At 39.5% G+C, this 23453-nt stretch overlaps 1 protein-coding gene across 5 annotated transcripts in view; it reads right to left on the bottom strand.

The window, feature by feature from the left end:
* Window positions 1–23453, bottom strand: part of POT1 (protection of telomeres 1) — an 83507-nt gene that overhangs the window by 16885 nt on the left and 43169 nt on the right. For all 5 annotated transcript variants that reach the window (XM_059711700.1, XM_059711697.1, XM_059711701.1 and 2 more), the window contains 6 exons: window positions 20706–20875; window positions 19548–19630; window positions 11095–11151; window positions 9348–9504; window positions 6495–6700; window positions 1788–1923 (listed from right to left, as the gene is read on the bottom strand). In XM_059711700.1, coding sequence (XP_059567683.1) covers window positions 1788–1923; window positions 6495–6700; window positions 9348–9504; window positions 11095–11151; window positions 19548–19630; window positions 20706–20875 — 809 coding nt within the window. The remainder of the gene's footprint in view (window positions 1–1787; window positions 1924–6494; window positions 6701–9347; window positions 9505–11094; window positions 11152–19547; window positions 19631–20705; window positions 20876–23453) is intronic.

The raw sequence follows: 23453 nt of genomic DNA on the forward strand, positions 1-23453 counted from the left end.
CCTTCTATGGCTGTCACTGGAGCTGAGACCCGGCTCCAGCTTGAGGCCTCGGCTGCTGAAAGCAGGTATCTGGAGTTTGTTTAGCTTCTATAATTGAAACGTAGTCGCTTTCGGAGCTCAGAGCTGGCCGTGGCAGGAGGGGAACCTTGGCTTCCTCCATCGCCGGGCAACCAAGCCTCATGTTCGCTTCAGCTGCGTGGCTGCCGGCCGCCATCTTGTTTGGCAGTTAATTTGCATATCGCCCTGATTAGCCCATGGGTAGCGTATTGGAGGTATGGTTAATTACCCTATTTGTATTTTATTAGATAGGATAGGATTCTAGTAAGTGAAGGATATTCCAAAGCTTACTAACTAATATTGTTTTTTCTGGTTCAAGACTGGCCAAAGTGACTGATACTAGGAAGTATATTGGAAGAGAGGAAGAGGAGAGAAAGTGCAAACAAATGAGGATGGGCATGTAAAAAAGAGAAGGCCCATGTTAGTGACTTATTAAAAAGAAACAAACAACCCTAGCTGGTTTGGCTCAGTGAATAGAGCATCGACCCAGGTTCAATTCTGGTCAAGGGCACATGCCCGAGTTGCAGGCTTGATTCCCAGTAAGGGACATGCAGGAGGCAGCCAATCAATGATTCTCTCTCATCGATGATGTTTCTATCTCTCCCTTTCCCTTCCTCTCTGAAATCAATAAAAATATATTTATTAAAAAAAGAAACTAAATTTGACAAACTTTATTATTATTTTTTAAATCCTTACCCAAGGACATGCTTAGAAAGTGGGAGAATGAGGGAGAGAGAGAGAGAGAGAGAGAGAGAGAGAGAGAGAGAGAGAGAGAGAGGAAAAGAGGGAGAGGGAGAAACATCAATCCGTTGCCTTCTGCACATGCCCCGGCAACCTTTTGGTGGTGCACAGAACAATGCTCAACCAGCCACTCTGGCTGGGCAATAAAGTTTTAGTTTTGAACTAATTGCTGGATAAATCTTGATGAGCTTGACTCTGAAGTCATGAGTTCAATGAGAGATATAATTAAAAACACAGGGCACATCAGAGTAAAAATAGCTACAACCCAGGGCTTTAACTCAGTGGCACACTAGTTCCAACTTATACCTGAAGTTTGATATTTTGTATATGGAACAGAACCCTGGGCAGTCTCCACATGCCTACCAATGACTTCAACGGTCACAACCACAGTGATAACGTGATTGCAGGATGCAGTTTTCAGCTGAAATCAAGATTTTCATATTATACCAATGAACAAAGGTTACAAATATAGGAGCATGCAAGGGGGAGGGCTGGGATAGGATGTATTCTATAATTCAAGGTTTCTCAAAGCAGAGCACTTCAAGATGATTGTTTCATCAAGTGAAGGAAAGGAGATGTTATCCCCACGACTTCCTTCCAAAGGTAAAAATCTATTTCTAGTTCCTAATGTACTCTGATATGTTCCAATTACTCAGTGGCAACTAATCTGTAACTTTGTGCCACAGAAATTCTGGAATTCAATCACTTAACATTGATGAGGCTGCAGCTCTGAACCTTTCTCTGTAAGTAGTTAAATCCTTGCAAAAGCAAACAAATGGTAATTACTCTCTGGGTTGCTATATATCTAGCACATTGTAGGCACTCAATATATATGCTATCAAAACAGTAAATGTATATGAAAAATCTAGTACATATAAATTGGTACTCAATAAGTATCTACTGACTATACAGAAACAAGTGGGTAAAATAATAACAGTAAAAATTACTCTTATTTTTAATTTATAAAGTTCCCAGAATTAAAAACATACCCGTAGTGATGTATTTTTCCTTGGATAAGGAATGGTACTGAAAGGTCAAGCAGTTCCAGGTCTTCATGGCCAGATTTCACAGGGATTACACTATGAAACTTGTCTGCCAGTTTGTAGATTTCACTAAGTGTACCTCCTATTAAGAGAATAAAAAAACCCTTCAAGTAGTACAAATATAATGTAGGCAAAATGCAAGGTATAATAAAAGAGAAAAAGACAAAGCCATGAATTTAGAGATTAATACATTTATACATTCCTTCTGAAAAATGTTTTGTAAACAGGTTCCTGCACAGAAACCACTGAACAGAAAATGCTGAGACCTGAGCAAAATACAAGGCTTGTGAAATTTTAATCATCTTCTTAAATGTATACAAGTTGCTCCTTATGCCAGGAACACTTGGTTTCAAAGAATCAAAAGAATAAAATTAAAAGCCAAAGTACACAGGATTCTCATTACTAAATTTTCTATTACTACTAATGTCTAGGCAAGTTCAATCCTGAGTTTGAGATAACTCTTTTAACTTTCAGGTCAACATTAAGTAAAGATGCATAGTCCATGTAATATGAATTCATGTACTATTATAGTGTTGGTTCATTTTTCCTGGAAAACCATCTCAATTACCTCAATTCTATGACAGGGTGAGCATTAAAACCATCACGCTGGCTGAGAAGGAAAAGTACGCCCAATGGTGCACCATTATTACAAGGCAGTATTTTCAGGGGAAAACTCACACCTCTTGGTACCTTTTCTGGTGTACTTTTTACTTAGATTGGTAATTGTTCCTCTTTAGGGAAAAAGAATATGATTTATAAAAATACTTTGGTGTATTTCCTAAAATCTGTATAAAATCTGGAACATTAAAATTCAGTTGTGATGGGAAGCATTTCTGGCATAGCCGACTAAGGATGTCCAAAAATACACTTCTCCATAAAGACAAAATGAACACTGGCAAAACTGTCAAATGCAATTCTTCCAGAGCTCTAGAAATTAATGCAAAGCTCGCAACAATGCAAGGATAAACTTTCCCCTATCCCTCTGTCTGCAGCTCCGTGGGGGCTGGAAACCACAGCTCTGCCAGGTCACACTGCAGTTAGGTCCTAGCCTCGGGTTAGGCAGGGTTGCAATACTCAGAAACACAATAAAATAAAAACATTATATTTTGATGAAACCCTTTCATATTTTAAAGTGCTTTCAACATACACTTTTAATTTCTGTAAGGTAAAGTGTTACTGCTTTGAATTACTTATTTATTTAATAAATATTTACTGAGAGCCAGTTATATGCCAGGCATTCTATGCCAGGTGCTGAAGGTACATAGATTAAAATAAACATGTATCCTGTCCTTAGGGAGCTTACATTCTAATAAGAAAAAACTTCTATGAACAGTCAGATAAAACACAAATATAATACAAGAAGAAAGTGCTCTATAGTAACTACAAGCAGTATGTTATAAAAACCACTCAAATCTGTCTGGTAAATCAGAAAAAGACCTTCAAATGTAGAGGTGCTCATTAAATACTAGAGGCCCAGTGCACAAAAATTTGTGCACTGGCGGGGGGATCTCTCAGCCCAGCCTGTGCCCTCTCACAGTCTGGAACCCCTCGGGGGATGTCCACCTGCTGGCTTAGGCCCACTCCCTGGGGGATTGGGCCTAAGTTGGCAATCAGACATCACTCTGGCAGCCCAGGAGCCCTAGGGGGATGTCCACTTGCCAGCGGGGAGCAGACCTAAGCTGGAGTTGGACATCCTTAGCGCTGCTGAGGCAGGAGAGGCTCCTACCACCACTGCTGTACTGGCAGCTGTCAGCCTGGCTTGTGGCTGAGCAGAGCTCCCCCATGTGGGAGCACACTGCCCACCAGGGGGCAGCTCCTGCATTGAGCATCTGCCCACTGGTGGTCAGTGTGTGTCATAGTGACCAGTCATTCCCAGTCATTCTGCTGTTAGGGTCAGTTTGCATATTACCCCTTTATTATATAGGATAGAGGCCTGGTGCATGGGAAGGGGCCGGCTGGTTTGCCCTGAAGGGTGCCCCGGATCAGGGTGGGGGTCCCGCTTGGGTGCCTGGCCAGCCTGGGTGAGGAGCTGATGGCTGTTTGCAGGCTGGACAAGCCCCTCCGAGTGGGGACCCTCACCCCATGGAGGTTTGGCCAGCCTGGGTGAGGTGCTGATGAGTGTTTGCAGACTGGCCACAGCCCCTTCAGGGTGGGGGTCCCCACTGGGGTGCCTGGCCAGCCTGGGTGAGGGGCTGAGGGCCGTTTTCAGGCTGGCCAAGCCCCCTGGCAACGGAAGCTCCCAGCCTCTCCTTTTTTCTTTTTTATTCTGGGATTTATTTACCTTCTATAATTGAAACTTTGTGGCCTTTAGTGGAGATCAGAGTTGGCTGTGGCAGGCGGGAAGCTTGGCTTCCTCCATCACTGGAGCAACCAAGCCTCCTGCATGCTCCAGCTCCATGGCTGCCGGCCGCCATTTTGGATGGGTTACTTTGCATATAGTTGCTCTAATTGGCTGGTGGGCGTGGCTTAAGGCATAGCAAAGGTACGGTCAACTTGCATATTTGTCTTTTATTAGATTCCACATGAATTGCTAAACCAGTGGTTCTCAACCTTCCTAATGCCGCGACCCTTCAATACAGTTCCTCATGTTGTGGTGACCCCTAACCATAAAATTATTTTCATTGCTACTTCATAACTGTAATTTTTCTACTGTTATGAATCGTAATGTAAATATCTGATATGCAGAATGTACAAAGGGGTCGCGACCCACAGGTTGAGAACCGCTGTCAAAACAAAGGGAATTATTGAATTTACTTCTGAAGATGTACTAGAGCACAAATTCCCAGAAGAGCAATGGAATGGCATAAAGGCACAGAGTAAGATGCAGGGTTTAGGAATTGCCACCAGTTAGGATGGCTGGAGAGTGGGGTGGGAATTATGGGAGAGAAGCCTGAAAGTTTGTGGCTGGGTGATAAGATAGGACTAGGAGCTAAAGGGACTTTGTAATTCAAGCTCCCTTGGACCTTCAAAGCCATCTTGGCTTCAGCACAGAATTCTGTGGGAGGCAGTGCCACACAGGAGGGCCCTGAGGCACACAGGACACCCTCTCTTTGGCCCTAAGGACAGTTCTTATAAGCCTCCTAGGACCACAGCTTTCTTTTATTTTTATAGCCTACAAATACTCTGACTCCATTTTTTTGCATGCATGTGTCTGTGTGCTCTTGTTTTGAAATCTATCTCCTGGTACAGATTAAAATATTGCTAATGGAATTAAGATACCACATTTCACTCATCAAAGTAGCCAAATTCTTTAAAGTGCTAGTATATGACCACGAGGGTAGGGGAGCAGATAACGGCCTATGCTGCTAAAGCATATGCAACTAGGATAACTTTAGTACAAAGGAACTGGGCAACATTTACTTAATTACTGTGCCCTCATAATTATATTTTATCCAAAGTTCATCACAGAGTTACTATGTCAAACGGAAAACAATTCAGTTCCACCACTTACCACCTACACTGGGAAAGACATTTAACTTCTCCGCAGTTCAGTTTTCTCATGCGTCAAAACAGCTTATAATAGTACCAAATGTATAGGATTGTCGTAATGATTTAATTATTGCACAGAAATTAAAATAGTTTCTGATACACGATAAATGTATTAAAACAAGATGCTCATGAAAATGATAAAATGTGTATTCTAGATATAGCTATTTTCTAAAAGGGTTATGTATTGCTACAAAATAAATACAAAAATGTCAGTAATAACAGTGATCATAACCCACTGTAATAAAGAGCATTCATTTATAAAATGCAACTACAGATTTCTATAATGCAAAATTAAAGATGATGTTTTCCTTTTATTATGGAATATTCTTAAGAAAAAAGTCTCTAGGAAAATAATGAAACTAAATTTAGCATGGGAAAAAAATCTGTGGTAGATATATTAGATAAAAATAAGACAAAAGTGGAAAAGCAAGGCAAAAATAAATAAGACTCAAATTTTAATTTTTTAAAAACATGTCAAGTTATCTTTACTTGTCTCAAGGGTCCCTTCTCTGGTTAGATATCAATAGATGATATCTATTTCATTCTACTTTTATGAAGCGATAGTGACATCCAGAGGCCAAGATAACAGCAACTGTACATCATAAGCAGCCTCTTAATTATTACTCAGCTTGATAATCAGCTTGGATCTGATTAAAATTACATGCAAAAATCCAACAAAATGAAGAAATGCAAACACCCGAATTTAATGTATAATTTCAAAATGTCATTCAGATAAATATATATGTGTGTATGTATATATTTTAATCTAGTTGTTATTGATAATATATTCCATTTTATGAAATTTAAATTAACAATATTTTGACTTAATATATCCTAGGTCAGTGATGGCGAACCTTTTGAGCTCGGCGTGTCAGCATTTTGAAAAACCCTAACTTAACTCTGGTGCCATGTCACATATAGAATTTTTTTGATATTTGGAACCATAGTAAAACAAAGACTTATATTTTTGATATTTTATATATTTAAATACCATTTAACAAAGAAAACTCAACCAAAAAAAAATGAGTTCCCGTGTCACCTCTGACACGCGTGTCATAGGTTCGCCATCACTGTCCTAGGTTGCCCCTAAAATAAGTTTAATAATAATTAGAGAAAGACATAAGAAAGCTATAACTTAATAAAACAATAACTTAAATATCTTACCTTCTATCAAAATTAGACAGTCATTTGAAAGTGGGAGAATACCATTATTTTTCACAAAATGAACAGCTACTTGTCGTTCTCCCTGATCTTTAGTGGCCCAGACTTTCGAATCATATAATGAAGTATTTTGTAGTTGAGTATTGGGAGTTTTAGTTGCGTTCTCTTGCAAAATTCGATCCAAATCACCTTCGTGCAAAACTTCCTGCCTAAAATAATCAACAATGAAAAAACACAAAACAATTGGCATAAGCTTGTAAATTCAAATTTTCCAAATTATCCAATAAAAAATTGTTTATGTGCTGAAGAACCAGCTTATTTTAAAATATGGAGATAATTCGCTTTCCTGATTAAAGACTGTTATTCAATAGAAAGGTATTTGTATTTCATGGCTATGTAGCTCCTTATCAATATTTACATGAACCACCAGCAACTTCCCTGCCTGGTTTTGTGATATCCAAGTTTTTAATTATAATTATTTCTAGTGCCAATTTGTTCTCCTTTGTAAGGAATGCTCAACTTCCCAGTGGGATAAGAAAATGCAGCAGTCCCCTCCTTGTCTTCAACCCACTTACCACCTAAGAACTCTCACTGTCATAGGGCATCTACTTAACAAACCAATATGTGTTTTGATCTAGAGTAATAGTTTTGAAAAGTCACATGGTAAAGTATGCTTGAGTAGAAATGGCATGATCTGGAATCAACCAGCTGTGTAACTTTAGGTAACACCTCTTAACCTTTGTGAGGCAATTTCCTTATTTGTGTAAAAAATGATCACAGAGGGTGATTTTGTTTCACAAAGTTAAGTGATATTACAGAATTTGACAAACTACCATTTGATAATGCTTCAAGAACTATCTAAAACCTGTCTGATACTTTAATTCCAACTATCATTTAAAATTCAAATGGGCAGAAGACAGACCCCCTTTCAGTTAAGAAGACATGATGATCAAAAATCTCTACAAACAATATTACACTTAGATTTTAGAGGGGACTATACATATATCAGTGTACACGGAGGCATAAACATAAACAATATATAAGCACACAAATATAATTGAGATGCATATATAGTATTTATACATCATATATTTAGAGGGAAGATTGTTGAGCTAATAAGCTAGTAAGTACACATTCATTCTAATGTCTTATACATTTATATGTTTATCTATCTATCTATATAAAAATCTAATATGCAAATAGACCGAACAGCGGAACAACCAAACAACCAGTCGCTATGACGTGCGCTGACCACCAGGGGGTGCGCACGGAACATGGTGGGCATTGACTGTGGCAGGATGATAGAGGTGAGTGGGGGCACCAGACCAAGGCAGGGCACTGGTTGCTGTCATCAGGGCGAGCCTACGGTGGTTACTGAAAATTCTTTGCTCCCACACACTGATATCCTGCACGGCGCTTGCACCCCGCTGCTGGCGCACGGCGCTGGTCTCGATCGCTCAGCATCATCAGCGGGTAAGAACGGCGGCTACTGGCCCCAATTGCCCGAGGGCTTCTCCACCTTTCTCTGCTCCTGAGGGGCAATTGGGGCAGCAGCCACTGCTCGCACCTGCTGACGGCACCGGCCCCACTCACACCTGCTACTGCCGTCAGCGGATGCGAGCGGGGCTGGCGCCATCAGAGTGTGGGAGCAGCGGGAAAGGAGCTGCCGGCAGACGGGACCTGTGGCGGGAGGTGCCAGGCGAGGGCGTGGAGGATGAGCAGAGACCTGCAACTGTGCCCACCGCAGTCTCGAGGCCCACAATTCCTTCCAAGGGCATGAATTCATGCACTGGGCCCCTAGTATTATAATAATTGATGGTTAGAATGAAGACTTTAAGGTACTGAGAAATTTTCAATTACTAACAATAATTTAAGTTGCATTTACTATGTTATAGTTATTAAACAGGAGAGAAATATTTCCAACAAGGCTTTCTATGTCAGTTAAAATTTTCAACTAATCAGAAGTCTTTTCTATTTAAGAAATTTAGTTGCTGTGACTATTTGGGATCTTTTGTAATTCTATACAAACGTGATGATTACTTTTTCTATTTCTTTAAAAAATGTCATTGGGATTTTGATGGGATTACATTAAATCTGTATATTATTTTGGATAATATGGGCATTTCAATTATGTTGATTCTTGTAATCCATGAACATAGAATATCTTTTTAATTCATTGTGTCTTTTTCAATCTCTTTTAATAATGCTTTATAGTTTTCAGTATATAGGTCTTTCATGTTCTTTGTTAAGTTTATTCCTAGGTATTTTATATTTTTGTTGCAAATGCAAAAGAATTGTTTTTTCCATTTATTTTTCTGAAATTTCATGGTTAGCATATAGGAATGCAGTGGATTTTTGTACATTGACTTTGAATCCTGCAACTTTACTGTATTTGTGTATTGTTTCTAATAGTTATTTGGTGGAGTCTTTAGCATTTTCTATGTAAAGAATCATGAAATCATTAATTTTAATAACAATGTCATCCGAATAAATTTAATTTAAATAATAAAAAATTATAGTAGTTAATGGTTTATTTTTAAGAATATTTTTTGTGACAAATGAGTAAGTCTCCCCAAATATTTTCATAGTATATTATTTGTCTGCATTTGACAGAGCTACTAAGTTGAATTTCACATCTAAAAATAGCCCCTACTTTTATTTGTTATTACTAAGAAATATCAGAAGGATTTACTTTCTAAGAATTTAGTATTTTCTCTTAAAAATGTTAGCATTCTATCTAAACATAATGCAGAAAATCACAATTTACTCATTTCCAGGACTTAAACTGACAAATATGAAAACATAGATACATAAGTATTATGAAATGAAACTTATGATATTATGGAAGATACTTACATTGACTGACAGTTAGGACAATAAAGTTTAATAGACTGAAAGAGTTTTCTGGGCTTATACGATCTCAATTTTGCTCGGATACGATATCGTTGGGGAGCTTTTTGTTTCAAAATAGCACACAGTGGGGTGTTCTCCAAATATTGATGATCTGTAAGTACTATAAAGAAATTTTAGATTAAGGTAGAATAATCTATAAGAATAACAAGTATATTCATGACACGAATCTCCTTGAAAATATATTCTAAAAAATCCATTTAAATTGTATTGTCAACCTGGATAAGATTTTTCCACATTTATCATCATCTCCATCTGTCTTTATCTCTGTGTCTCTCTTTCCACATATACAGGGTGTCCCCCCCAAAAATGTATGTACATTCTAACAGTTGATAGTGTGTGTATACAGGGACACCCCATACCTTAGATACGTAACTCATTTGTAATTGTGTATATATGAGAATCCTTAGAGAATAATTTCCAGACATCACACCCCTTAAACCCTAAATATTTCAGTGTGTATTTCACAAAAACAAGACTTCATTTACATAATACAACAGACTTTATTCAAATTTCTCCAACAGTCCTCTCATAATATTCTTATTCAGCATTTTATTTCTGGGTTGAGAATCCAATCATGAGCCATGCATTTCATTTACTTTTCAAATCTCTTTGAACCCCTTTGGTGAAGAATGGTTCCTCAGCTTTACTCTGTCTTTCATGATACTGATGTATTTGAGAAGAGGCCAATTACTTGGTTGTGCCTGGCTTTTCTCATGATCAGATACAAAATATGCACTTCTGGCAGGAATATTACTATATAAATAATACTGTGACCTTCCTCCTCAATGTATCACACCAAGAGGCATACGATATCAGCGTTTTCTTTCCTGGGGATTTAATTTTGTTGGTTAAGGTGGTGTTCAACAGATTTCTTGACTATAAATTTATTTTTCCCCTTTTTAATTAATGAGAAAGTAATTGGGGAAAACATAAATATCCCAATCTTATTAAACATTAAAGATTCCACTAGTTTAGGACACACTGGCGATTCACAAATAAATCAATTACTATCATGGTTGCAAAATGGTGTTTTGTCTTTTTTCCTAGCTTCATCATTCCTTTTACATTCATTAGTTGCCATTCTATTTTTAATAAGAGCTTCCAGTCCTAGCTGGTGCTACTTAGTGGTGAGAGTGTCATCCCTTGCACCGAAGTGTACTGGGTTCGATTCCCAGTCAAGGGCACATACCTGGTAGGTTTGATCCCTGACCTTGGCCAGGGTTCCTATGGGAGGCAACCAATCGATGTGTCTCTCTCACATAGATGTTTCTCTCTCTCTTTCTCCCCCCTCCCTCCTTCCCTCCCAGTCTCTAAAAATAAATGGGGAAAAAAAGTTTAAAGAGTTTTCCATTCAACTTCATTTGTTTTGTTCTTTTATTTACTATCCACATGAGCTAGTGGATTCTACTTTATTCAGTAAGTTCTATTCCATCACTAGTATGTTTTATTTTGATGCTCAATTTGAACAAGATGTGACATGTTCCATCATTAACTGAGAATTTCTTTTCTGGGTTTCATTTTATGCTAGTTAGGATGAGGTAGAGGAATAAAAGAGAAATATAGATATGTTTTTGCTCTCATGGACATCTGCTCTCAATATTTAATAGAAATGAATTTGCTGATATGTGGAAGGACAGGTTTTAATATGCTCATGATTATGCCGTATTTCAAAAATGAAACATGGTCTTACTTGTAGCTGATAGTTGTTGACATCTTTCTACCTCATACAATGATACTGATCCAGAGCCTATAGGAAGAAAAATAGGGAATTATACAGTTTTAAAATCCATTAAAAATTTAATGAGGCATTGAAAACCATAATACATTGCAGAGAAACTGAAAAAAATTTAAACAAATAGTAAAATATGCCATGTTAAGTGATGGGAAATTTCCCAAATTACTCTGTAGATTCAATATAATCCTAATCAAAATTGCAGCAGGTTAACTGTAGAAAGAGACAAGTGGATTCTATCACTTAGGTAGAAATATAAGAATCTAGAACACATCTTGACAAAGAACAAAATTGGAGAACTTATACTCAAGACCTAAAGACTTGCTAAATTAAGACCATATGGTACTGACATAAAGACTGACCAACATATCAACAAAATTAAATAGAAAGCTCAGAAATAAAACCACAGTTACATGATCATTTTATTTTTGATAAAGGCAGCAAAGCAATCCAAAGGGGAAGCAAAACTCTTTCAACAAATGGGGCTACAACTGGAAATTAGTGTGAGGGGAAAAAATGCTTAATTTATAATATTAGTAGGCACTGGACAGAAAGCCCAGAAATAAATCCACATTTATGCCCATTTAATTTTTGACAAAGATGCTAAAGCCATCTTACAGAAAAAGAAAACAAGCAGGCGATACAACTGTAAATTCATATTTTAAAAATGTCTGTCTCATACACTACTACTAGCATTAAGAAGGAATAAACTATTGATACATGAAACAATCTATATATATAAAAGGTTAATATGCAAAGTGTCGCCTCAGGAGTTCGACCAGGCGTTTGATTGCTCACTATGATGTGCGCTGACCACCAGGAAGTGGCGCAGAACAAAGGAAGGCCCCGGCCAACAGCTGGAAGGCCCCGATTGGCCCTGATCACCAGCCGGGCCTAGGGACCCTACCTGTGCATGAATTTTGTGCACCAGGAGTCTCGTATGAATCTAAAAAACATAGTTTATACAAGGGTACATAGTAATTCATTTATTTGAATTTCTAGAAGAGGTGCAGTTAATCTACAGCAGAAAAATAATCAGAAATTCTGGGGTGGGGAAAAGTCATAAAATCATACACATAAGTTGTTCATTTCATTGCATATAATTTTATCTCAAAAATAAAAAATATCCTAAACAAACACTGAACTCTAATTAATGATGCTCATTCTGAAATGTTTAGGAGATATACTTAGGTCTGTAACTTATTTAAATCAAGAAATAATATGGATTGATAGATAAATGACAGAGCACATAGAGTAAAAGGTTAACTTGAGAAACAGGTTATGAGAATATGAGTGCTCACTTTAGATTGTTTCAACTTTTCTGTATGTTTAAAAATTTCATTATTTTGGAAAAATACAATGTGAAGGAAATAAAGGGAAAGGTGAATAAAATAATAAACTTACTAAATTTAATAGGATGACTTGGTGAACACCATAAGATAGAATTTTAAATCAACAAGAAAGCAAAAGTAGTGAACAGAGCAATAAATTTGAATTTTAATAATGCTTTCTAAAATGAAGAATTTAAGACTTCAAAAAGTACCTATATTTTGTAATTACTCTATCTTACATCCTAGCTAATAAAAGAGAAACATGGTAATTAGCCGTACATCCGCTACCCTTCCCATTGGCTAATCAGGGTGATATGCAAATTAACTGCCAGCCAAGATGGCGGCTGGCAGCCAGGCAGCTTGAAGCTAACATGAGGCTTGCTTGCTTCAGTGATGGAGGAAACCAACATTCCCCGCCTGCCTTGCTGGCCTCAGAGCTTGCAGTTTGAAACATTGTTACAAATATAGAAGCTAAACAAAACCCCAGAAACCTGATTTCAGCCAGCCGGGATCTCAGAGCTGGAGTTGATACAGTGTTTCAATGATAGAACCCAAACAAACCAGATACCTGCTTTCAGCAGCGGAGGCCTCAGAGCTGGAGCCAGAGCTAAAGCTGGACCAAAATTAAAAAAAAAGAAAAAAGGAGCAATTGGGAGCTTCAGTCACCCGCCAGCCTGAAAACAGCCCTCAGCCCCTCACCCAGACTGGCCAGGCACCCCAGTGGGGACCCCCACCCTGAAGGGTGTGTGAACAGCTGCAAACAGCCATCATCCCCTCACCCAGGCTGGCCAGGCACCCCAGTGGGGACCCCCACCCTGATCCAGGACACCCTTCAGGGCAAACCAGCTGGCCCCCACCCATGCACCAGGCCTCTATCCTATATAGTAAATGGGTAATATGCCTCCCAGCACCGGGATCAGCGGAGCCACGAGGCCTCCAGGCACCGGGATCAGCGGAGCCGAGAGGCATCCCGGCACCAGGATCAGCGTGACAGGGGGCAGCGCCCAAACCCCCTGATCGCCCTGCGGCTCTTTGTGTGACAGGGGGCGGGGCACCAACCTCCCTATCCACCCTGCTCTGTTCGTGACAGGGGAAGGCGCCCCAACCCCCTGATCAGCCCTGCTCTGTGCCTGATAGGCGGGAGCTCCCCAACACCCTGATCGCCCTGTGTCTCTGTGTGTGACAGGGTGTGGCACCCCAACTCCCCAATCGGCCCTGCTCTGAGCCCGACCAGGGGCTGCACCTAGGGATTGGGCATGCTCTTTGCCACCCGGGAGCAGGCCTAAGCCAGCAGGTCGTTATCTCCTGAGGGGTCCCAGACTGCGAGAGGGCACAGGCCGGGCTGAGGGGCCCCCCCCTCCCCCCCAAGTGTACAAATTTTTGTGCACCGGGCCTCTAGTTCTACTATATAAAACCAGATGCCTGGCACACGAAATTCGTGCACAGATACGGTTCCTAGGTCTGGTCTGCGATCAGAGCCATCTTCCCTGGCTGCTGGAAGCCAGCCCTGTGCCCTGCCGCCACCCACCCTCGGTTCACCATTCACCATTGGGCAATCAGAGCCTGTTGGCCAGGGAAAGGGATCAAGAGGCCCTGCATTGAGCATCTGCCCCCTCGTGGTCAGTACGTGTCATAGTGACTAGTCATTCCACCAGTCGATTTGCATATTACCCTTTTATTATATAGGATAGTATATTATGTTATTATAATTTAGGGTTATCATGTATAATAGTTGTCCCTCTTCCTCAGCATGACCAATAGATTACATAAGAATCTATGACAAGAGAACTTGAATGGACATGCTAAACTGGGAAAGTATAATTTCAATGAATCTGATTTCTTAGTAAATGCCATTCTGCATGGCTTAAAAGTAGTCAAGTAATGAGAAAAGCTGTGTAAAATATATACATGGTCTCTCATAAATAAAAATGGTAAAGAATCTATAAGGAATCCATCCAACAGGAAATCAGATAAGGGATAAGAGCCCCCAATTCAAAGAGGGAATAAAAAGGGCCAATAGTATATGATCACTTTTTATGTGTTTGGGTTCAAGACGGCTGTGGAGTAGATGAAAGCAACACACACCTCCTTCTGACACTAAACTGGATTTATAGCTAAAATTTAGAACAATCAACCTGAATAAACAACTGAAGGGCACTTGAACAGGAGTATTACATCCAAAAATTGAAAAAAATAAGCTACACTGAATCTTTTGAGAAGGGTGGAGACATGGAGAAGGCTGGTCCCTACACCCAGGTGGCAGGGACTGAGAAGTTGGAGGGATATTGTGGCTGCAAAAGTCCCCCCTGAGGAAAGTGGGGTCTCAATACCGCACTGGGACCCCAAACCAGAGTACCAGGGCCAGGAAGAAGAGCCTACATAGCATCTGGCAGCAAAAATAAGCAGGGACTTTGTCCGCTGAAAAGAGTGGGAGGTTTGCTAGAATACCAGGGCCAATGCACTGGGGCTCACTCTTTGGCACTCACCCAGGGCTCTGGAAGAGGGAAGGAGACTCGGGGTATAGGGAAGCCATAAAGAAAAGATCTGGGGGGCATAGCTATGGAGATCTGGAAGGTTAGCTTCTGAGGTGTGGATCCTGAGTCAATATCCCACACCACCCTCAGGTGCCATCTACCAAGGTCGAGCACTTGTCTTCTTACGGCACCAGCTAGAAAAAGTGCACCAACCCCGACCTCCAAATACTGGTGACACCACCCTGCCAAGACTGAGTCCAGCAGAAAGGACTGTTGGCTGCATCCAACAGGGACCTGAGGTGCACGCTTCTTCTGGAGTAACTATAAATGACTCTAAGACGATCACTGAACTGAGTGGCTTTGGAACAAGGGCCAATCTTTCCCCCTTCCCACAGGTTAGGCAGGCACCACCCTCAATGGAAGACTCCCATGCTAGGGTCACAGGGAGCAGGCAGCTGTGTAGCTAGGAGGAGGCATGCATTTGCACCCCTCTCCCGGTCCTGCGCCACTCCCAACACAAGGCTGCCTTGCTTTGCATTCCCAAATTCTGCTGGACACTGGCCTGCCAAGCACAGTTCTGCAGCGGGAAGGAAACACAACTCAGAACTGGGACATTTGGCTTGACCCCCTCCAAGCCTCCTGTTGGGGTCTCTGGTGGCGTGCTGCTGAGCTAAGTGAAGGTAAGCAGCTCACTCACTTCCCATGGCACAGTTGGTGCTACCCCCAAAAAGGTTTTCTTGATCTGTATGCTCAAGTCCCAGTGACCCTGTTCTGTCCCGCTGAGCATGATCCTACAGTGAGGACATCCTACCTGAACCTGCGACACACTCCTCTTGGGGGAGCTATGGCTGAAGACTCTGGAAGAGACTGCACAGCATGAGTCTGGAGTAAGGACCACATTCTCCCCACTGAGTGCCAGACCATGCTGCCCCAAACTAGGGGACCCATTAGCCCTGTCCGCCTGACCTGGTCACCTCAACCTACTAAGCTTGAGCTCAGTGGGGCGTGGCTAGCTTGGCCCGCTCTACAGCCCGTCTGCATAAGACTCTGGAGGAAGTCCAGGCAACCTTGAGGAGGAGCAAACTAGCCAACAGGTGGATGTAGATCTTAGGGAACCTTGACCTTTTATTTATCTGAGCCCAGCTCAGAACTCCAGGAAGCTGACCCATATATACAGATTAACCCTTTGTGGCAACCCAGGTCCAGTAGATGCAGACGCAAACAGTAAACAGCCTGGTAGCACTAGACAGGCAGACCAAAACCAGTTAGATACAATGTCTGATAGTGACCTGTACCTGAACATCACTCAAGTGGACCCAGAACCGACACAGCCAGTGGTGGGATTCAAACAACACCAGAGGTCAATTCAACCAGCCACATAAGAGACACACCCAAGGGAAGATTCTAGCAGCCACTAGATCCTGCTGGGAGCAACTCGGCCTCAAAGGGCAGCCCTATACAATGTCTCACTCAATGATTGAGGTTAACCCTTACAGCCACCCAGCCTGAAGGGTTAACTCCACCTACTAAAGGGCCAACAGCATTCATCAAGATGCAACTAAAACAGGGAATGCACATAACCCATAAGAAACATTCCTGGAGTACTGAGCACAGGTGATCTGGAAGACTGTGCCACTGAGCCCAACGAGACACCTCGAGACTACACCTGCACAGCAGCTTACACACCATGGTCAGGGTCAAGCCTCAGTTAGCCAGCCTGAGGGTCGATCCCACACATGAACATGCCCAAAACAATCAAGACCTAATTACAAAAAGAGGGCCCAAATAACCCACACAAGAGACATTCCTAGAGTGCCCAGCTCAGGAGATCAAAGAGACTGCACCATGGGGTCCCACAGCACACCTACTACAGAAGGCCACCGCACCAAGACTGGGAGTCATAGCAGTTCTATATACTATATAAAACAAACACAAAGAGACAGCCAAACTGGGGAGACAAAGGAAAAAGCCCTAAGTAAAAGAAAAGAAGGAAATCCAGAAAAAGAGCTAAATGAAATGAAGGCAAGCAATTAATGAGATATAGATTTCAAAGTGGTTATAAGGATGCTTAACAGCATGAAAAGTTACATAGAAACCATGAAAAAAAATCAGGTATAAATGAAGAATATGCTGATATAAAGAATACATTGAAAGAAATAAACAATAGGTTTGACAAAGCAGAAGATCAAATCAGCAATTTTGAAGACAAGGTAGAAAAAAATCATCCAATTAGAGCAGCAAAAAGAAAAAAGAACTAGAGAAAGAGGATACTTTAAGGCAGTGGTTCTCAACCTTCCTAATGCTGTGACCCTTTAATACAGTTCCTCATGTTGTGGTGACCCCCAACCATAAAATTATTTTCGTTTTACTTCATAACTGTAATTTTGCTACTGTTATGAATCGTAATGTAAATATTTGATATGCAGGATGTATTTTCATTGTTCGCGACCCACTGGTTGAGAACCGCTGCTTTAAGGGAACTTAGGGAAAACATGAAACTTAGCAACATTCAGATCGTAGGGCAATGATGGCGAACCTATAACACGTGTGTCAGAGGTGACACGTGAACTCATTTTTTTGGTTGATTTTTCTTTGTTAAATGGTATTTAAATATATAAAATAAATATCAAAAATGTAAATCTTTGTTTTACTATGGTTGCAAAGATCAAAAAATTTCTATATGTGACACGGCACCAGAGTTAAGATAGGGTTTTTCAAAATGCTGACACGCTGAGCTCAAAAGGTTCGCCATCACTGTCATAGAGTGTCCAGAAGAAGAAGAAAGTGAGCAAGAGATAGAGAATCTATTTGAAAAAATAATGACTTAGTTGGTCCAACGGTTGTGGGTTATTGTTAAGCTGATTAACATTGTTAAGCTGAAAAAATAATGACTGAAAATTTCCCTAACATGCTGAAGGAAAAAGTCATGCAAGTTCAGGAAGCACAGAGCCCCAATCAAGATGAAACCAAAGATACGCACACCAAGACACATCATAATTAAAATGGCCAAGATTAAAGACAGAGAGAGAATCTTAAAGGCAGCAGGAGAGATACAATTAGTTACCTACAAGCAAGTTCCCATAGGCTGTCAGCAGATTTCTCAACATAAACACTTCAGGCCAGAAGAGAGTGGCATGAAGTATTCAAAGCAATGAAAAGCAATAACCTGAAACAAAGACTGCTCTATCCAGCATGCTATCACTTACTAGTAAATTCAAAGGCAAAATAAAGAGCTTCCCAGACAAAAAAAGGCTAAGGGAGCTCAGTACCACCAAACTAACATTGCATCACATGCTATAGAGACTGCTTTAAGAAGAAAAAGAAATAGAGAGGAAAGGAACATAAGCATAAAGAAAAAAATGGCAGTAAATAAGTACCTATCAATAATAACCTTCAATGTAAACTAATTAAAAGCTCTAATCAAAAGATATGAAGTAGCTGAGTGGATAAGAAAACATGACCCATATATATGTTGTCTACAAGAGACACAACTCTGAACAAAAGATTCACATAGGCTGACTGTGAAGGGATGGGAAAAAATATTCCATGCAAATAAAAACGAAATAAAGCTGGGATAGCAATACTTATTTTTGACAAAATAGACTTCCAAACAAAGGCCATAACAAGAGACAAAGAAGTTCACTACATAATACAGTAGGTCCTTGGGTTACGTCGGAGATCTGTTCCTAAGGTGTGACCTAACGTGATTTTCGCCAAGTCGGAACCCACCTACATAAGCACCTACGTCATCACATGGAGCACAGACACAGCAGTAATGAAGTGAAACAGTAAAAAACATTTAAAAGAAAGATAACCATTCCTGACCTTTACTTGTGGTAAATAAATAATAAAAAACATAAAGCACATATGCACATACGTCCAAATGACGGAACATTTTTTTTTTAATAGATAAATGGGAGATGGCGACGTAACCACAAACGACGTACGTCGAGTCTGATGTAACCTGAGAACTGTCCGTACTAAAGGGATTAATACAGCAAGAGAATATAACCCTTATAAACATATATGTACCCAATATAGGAGCACCTAAATATATTTTTAAAAACTGGTGGTAGACTTTAAGGGATAGATCAACTGCAAAACAGTCATAGTAGGGGACTTTAATACCCCACTGTCATCAATGGATAGATCTTCCAGACAAAAAAATTAACAAGGAAACAGTGACCTTAAATGGAACACAGGATCAGATAGATTTAATTGATATTTACAGAACATTTCACCTCAAAGCAGCGGAATATACATTCTTTTCAAGTGCACATGGAATATTCTCAAAGACAGACCACATGCTAGGACAGAAAATAAGTTGGAATGTGTGTAGGAGGAGACCATTCAATGTGTTTGTCACATCATGTTTCTCTTTCTCTCTCTCTCTCTCTCTCTATCTCTCTCTCTCTCTCTCTCTCCTCTCTCCCCCCCTCCCCTTTCCACTCTCTCTAAAAATCAATGAAAAAAAATATCCTCACTTCTTGGGTGAGGATTTAAAAAAAGAGACAGATATAGGAAGATATTAAAATAGAGAATTAATGTTGATAAAACCATTTTACTTGGCAGAGATTAAGTTGCGAACGTTAAAAATTGTCCTTACTTGTTGGAAAGCTGTCCTCACATTCCGATTGACATACACCATCTGAACACTGATTGGCTGTCAAACTTGCACATTCTAACGCCCTATAATTGGAAGACTGTAAGTTAAAATCACATGAAACAAAGTTAATATGGTCAGTTTAGCTCTACCCATAAGAACCAAGAATTCACTAAAATTGTATAAAAAATTCTGTGTGTGTATTCATTTCTCCATAGAAGGTCTATATATCTAGAGTTCCAAGGGTCCCCAAAATTTAAAAAAACACACACTGAGTCTAGGAAGATACAAGTGTAACAGTGGGATGATGAAATATTGTGAACAAAAATAAGTTTGTAATTTAATGGATAACATTCTTAGTCAGAACAATCTCACTCTAGAGCCAAGAAGTAAAATATAACATGATAAAGTAGTGAAACTCATATTAAGATTATTAAAATAGCGAATTTAATGGATTTTAAAGTCATTGCTTTCAATATTTTAATATTTAGAAAATATCTACATCATTTCAAAGTACTGAATGGGATATTTTCTATATCTCTTTGAAGATATGCAGAAGATTTATTTCTCTAGAATACTGGTCAAAAATTCCTATACACAGAAACAAGAAACACATCAGGAAAAAGAACTGCATATAGGACTTAGGGTACTACCCACTTTCTGGAAACATCTAAAAGTTTTAAAAATATGACACCCTAAAACACTCTGTTACCTATTTTATCAGCAACAGGCACTTTAGAAAGGCCATTATTTTTTTCATAGCAGGATCAAGTATATTTGGAATGCTAGATGTATATGCAATTTTCCAACTTTAGCTAAGCTCCAGTTTCCACTCTTCGTTGCTGTCCTTGGAAAACGTGGCAAATGACAGAAGAGCATATGTGCAAGAATAGACGAATAGGGGTAAGTACATACTGAAGTGGAAACCTTAGACTATATCCCCAGCTCTGCTACTCTTTAGCTGTTTGAACCTACAATCACTTCATTTGTTTTATTTGATTCATCTCACTAAAATAATGGATAATGCCACAGAAGGCTATGAGGATCAAGTACAAGGAGCCTTTTAGGTTCCCCCTTACCATCCCAGAACAGTATTATCTTGAAAATCTGCTTAATTGATACCTTATTTACAATTTTTAAATAGATGTCTAATAAGCCTACTTTTTCAGTTGATCCACATCAGAGTTGCTTTCTGGCAAGACTCTGATTCCCCGACCATAACTGGTACCTCCATGGAGATGAAACTCTAGTGCTAGCAATGTAGCCTGGTTCTCCGAATTCACTGATTGAAGTTTGGTATGAAGGCTATAAATTCTAAGGAAGCTTCCAACCTAAAAAGAGATTATTAATTTTTTTTAGGAAATGGAGAAAAACCAAACCATTTCTAGTACTCAAAATATTTAACAACCATATGGGGTACAGACCAACCACCAGGGCAGTTTAGAAAGGCCAATGACATACCAGAAAAGACACTGGTATGTTATACTTGTAGGTTGTGTACTGAACATCAGCCCCAATGACACCGTATCAAACCCAAAATGTGTGTGTGTGTGTGTGTGTATGTATATATATATATATATATATATGTATATATATATATATATATATATATATATATATATATATGTATATATAAATAAAAGTATATATAACATACATATATATGTTAAAAATAAGTCATTTCTACTTCAGAGATTAATTAAAGTATGAAAGATTGAGTCTTAGCATTGATAAATGACCTAAATCAAGCCTATGCCCTCTATTTGATTAATAAATTAGGATTAATAAACCTATTTGATTAAGGTTCCTGAAAATAACTTGTTTTAACTACTTTAATGTAAGATTTAATTAAATCTGATCACTAAAATACTCATTATAAGAGCAGTATAAAATAATTTAAAATTTGCTACTATATCAGAACAATACACCCCTTATCCCTCAAGTTCTATGAAAACTTTTAGATTAAACCAATTATAGTTGGGAACTAAATGATCTATAGTTAATTTCTATGGTTAAGTTTTGTTAAGCATAATCTTAAAAATACCTTCAATTACAGAGTGTTTGTAATACTTTTAATGTAGAAGACTTAAAATGAGGCAGATGGAGATTGTTTGTCAAAGAAATTGACACCCACCAAAAGCAGAAACTATATAACCTAAATCATATTTTTATAAAGAGTTATAAACAAAAGGAGTTACCAAATTGGAAATTTAATTTATTTGCATAAAACAGCACTCTTGACTGCTGATGATTGCAGGAATACAATTCTATTTTTCACTTCAAGTTCAGAATTGAGTAACAGTGGTGAAATGCTATGGAACAGCAAAGCTATATAAGGGGGAGTATATAAAAAAAGCAGCCCTGGCCAGGTGGCTTGGTTGGTTGGACTACCATCCTATACACCAAAAGGTTGTGGCTCCATTCCCAGTCAGAGAACATACAGAGGTTGCGGGTTTGATCCTCTATGGGAGGCAACTTCTCTCTCTCAAAATCAATAATCCTATACAATAAAAGCCTAATATGCAAATCAACCGAACGACTGGTTGTTATGATGTGCATTGACCACCAGGGGGCAGACGCTCAACGCAGGAGCTGCCCCCTGCTGGTCAGTGCGCTCCCACAGGGGGAGTGTGCTCAGCCAGAAGCTGGGCTCACAGCTGGCGAGTGCAGTAGTGGTGGCGGGAGCCTCTCCCACCTCCGCTGCAGGCGGGTGGTAAGGAGCGAGGGATTCCGGACTGCGAGAGGGATGTCCGCCTGCCAGCAAAGCCTGATCCCCAGGCCTAAGCTGGCAGGCGGACATCCCCCCAAGAGGTCCTGGACTACGAGAGGGTGCAGGCCAGGCTGAGGGACCCCCTCCCGCCCCAGTGCATGAATCTGGTGCACCGAGCCTCTAGTAAATAAATAAATAAGATGAGATAGTAAACCAATCTCCCATCTCTGCTTATTGCTGTCTCAGTTAATTGTATTTCTCCTCACCACCCTCTGGATTTGATGGAGGGGAGAAGTGGGAGAAAAAAGTAAGGGGGTATAACCCACACTCCCAGATGCTACTCCTTCATTCACAAGAGTCTTTTTCCCATCCAATAATGGATTTTGTGAGGAGGAGGCAAGGCAGTTTTTTCTTCTCTGACCTCTTCCACTAACATCTACTTCATGGCAGTGGAACAGGGTGGTTAGAGAAGGAAAACACAAAAAGAAGAAGAAAAAAAAAGGAACTGATTTTCCTCATGATATCCAAAGTAAGATACTGAAACAAAATATAAAACAGTCTATTTCTATTTACTTTTATCTGACTTTTCTGAACATTTATTATAATTGATGACTTTTTTTAATATACATATCAGTACAGTACACATAAGTCCCACAAAGGACTTAAAGAAGGCCAAAACACGAGGAAGACAGCATATTCATGAATAAAAGGCTTCTACATTATAAAGATAATTTCCCCTTGATTAATTCATCTTTAAAAATCAATGGAATATAGATTAAAATTCCCAATGTCTTTCATGAAATGTAAAAAGCTGCTCTGAAAAATGTATATAACAGTGAACAGACAAGTCAATTTTGAAGACAACTGCGAGCGGGGTCTTGAATTATGGAATATCATTTTAAAATAAAGGTACAACAATTAAGACAGTCTCGTATAATGCAGATATATGTATGAACATAGATAAATCCTAAAAATATGTCAAAGGAAAAAAGCAAATTACAGAATGATACATATACAATATACATTTTTCAGACAAAAGTATAATAAACATGGGTATTCATGCCTACATGTTAGGATATGTAGAAAGAGAATATTGAGGAGGAAAAATGAGAATAAGCAGAGATACAAAGAAGGTTCAGTATGTAGTTTTAATTCTAAAAATTAACAGTACCTAAAATAAGTGTGACAAAACATTTAGA

The sequence above is a fragment of the Myotis daubentonii genome, chromosome 10 (assembly GCF_963259705.1).
Source record: "Myotis daubentonii chromosome 10, mMyoDau2.1, whole genome shotgun sequence".
Lineage (NCBI taxonomy): Eukaryota > Metazoa > Chordata > Mammalia > Chiroptera > Vespertilionidae > Myotis > Myotis daubentonii.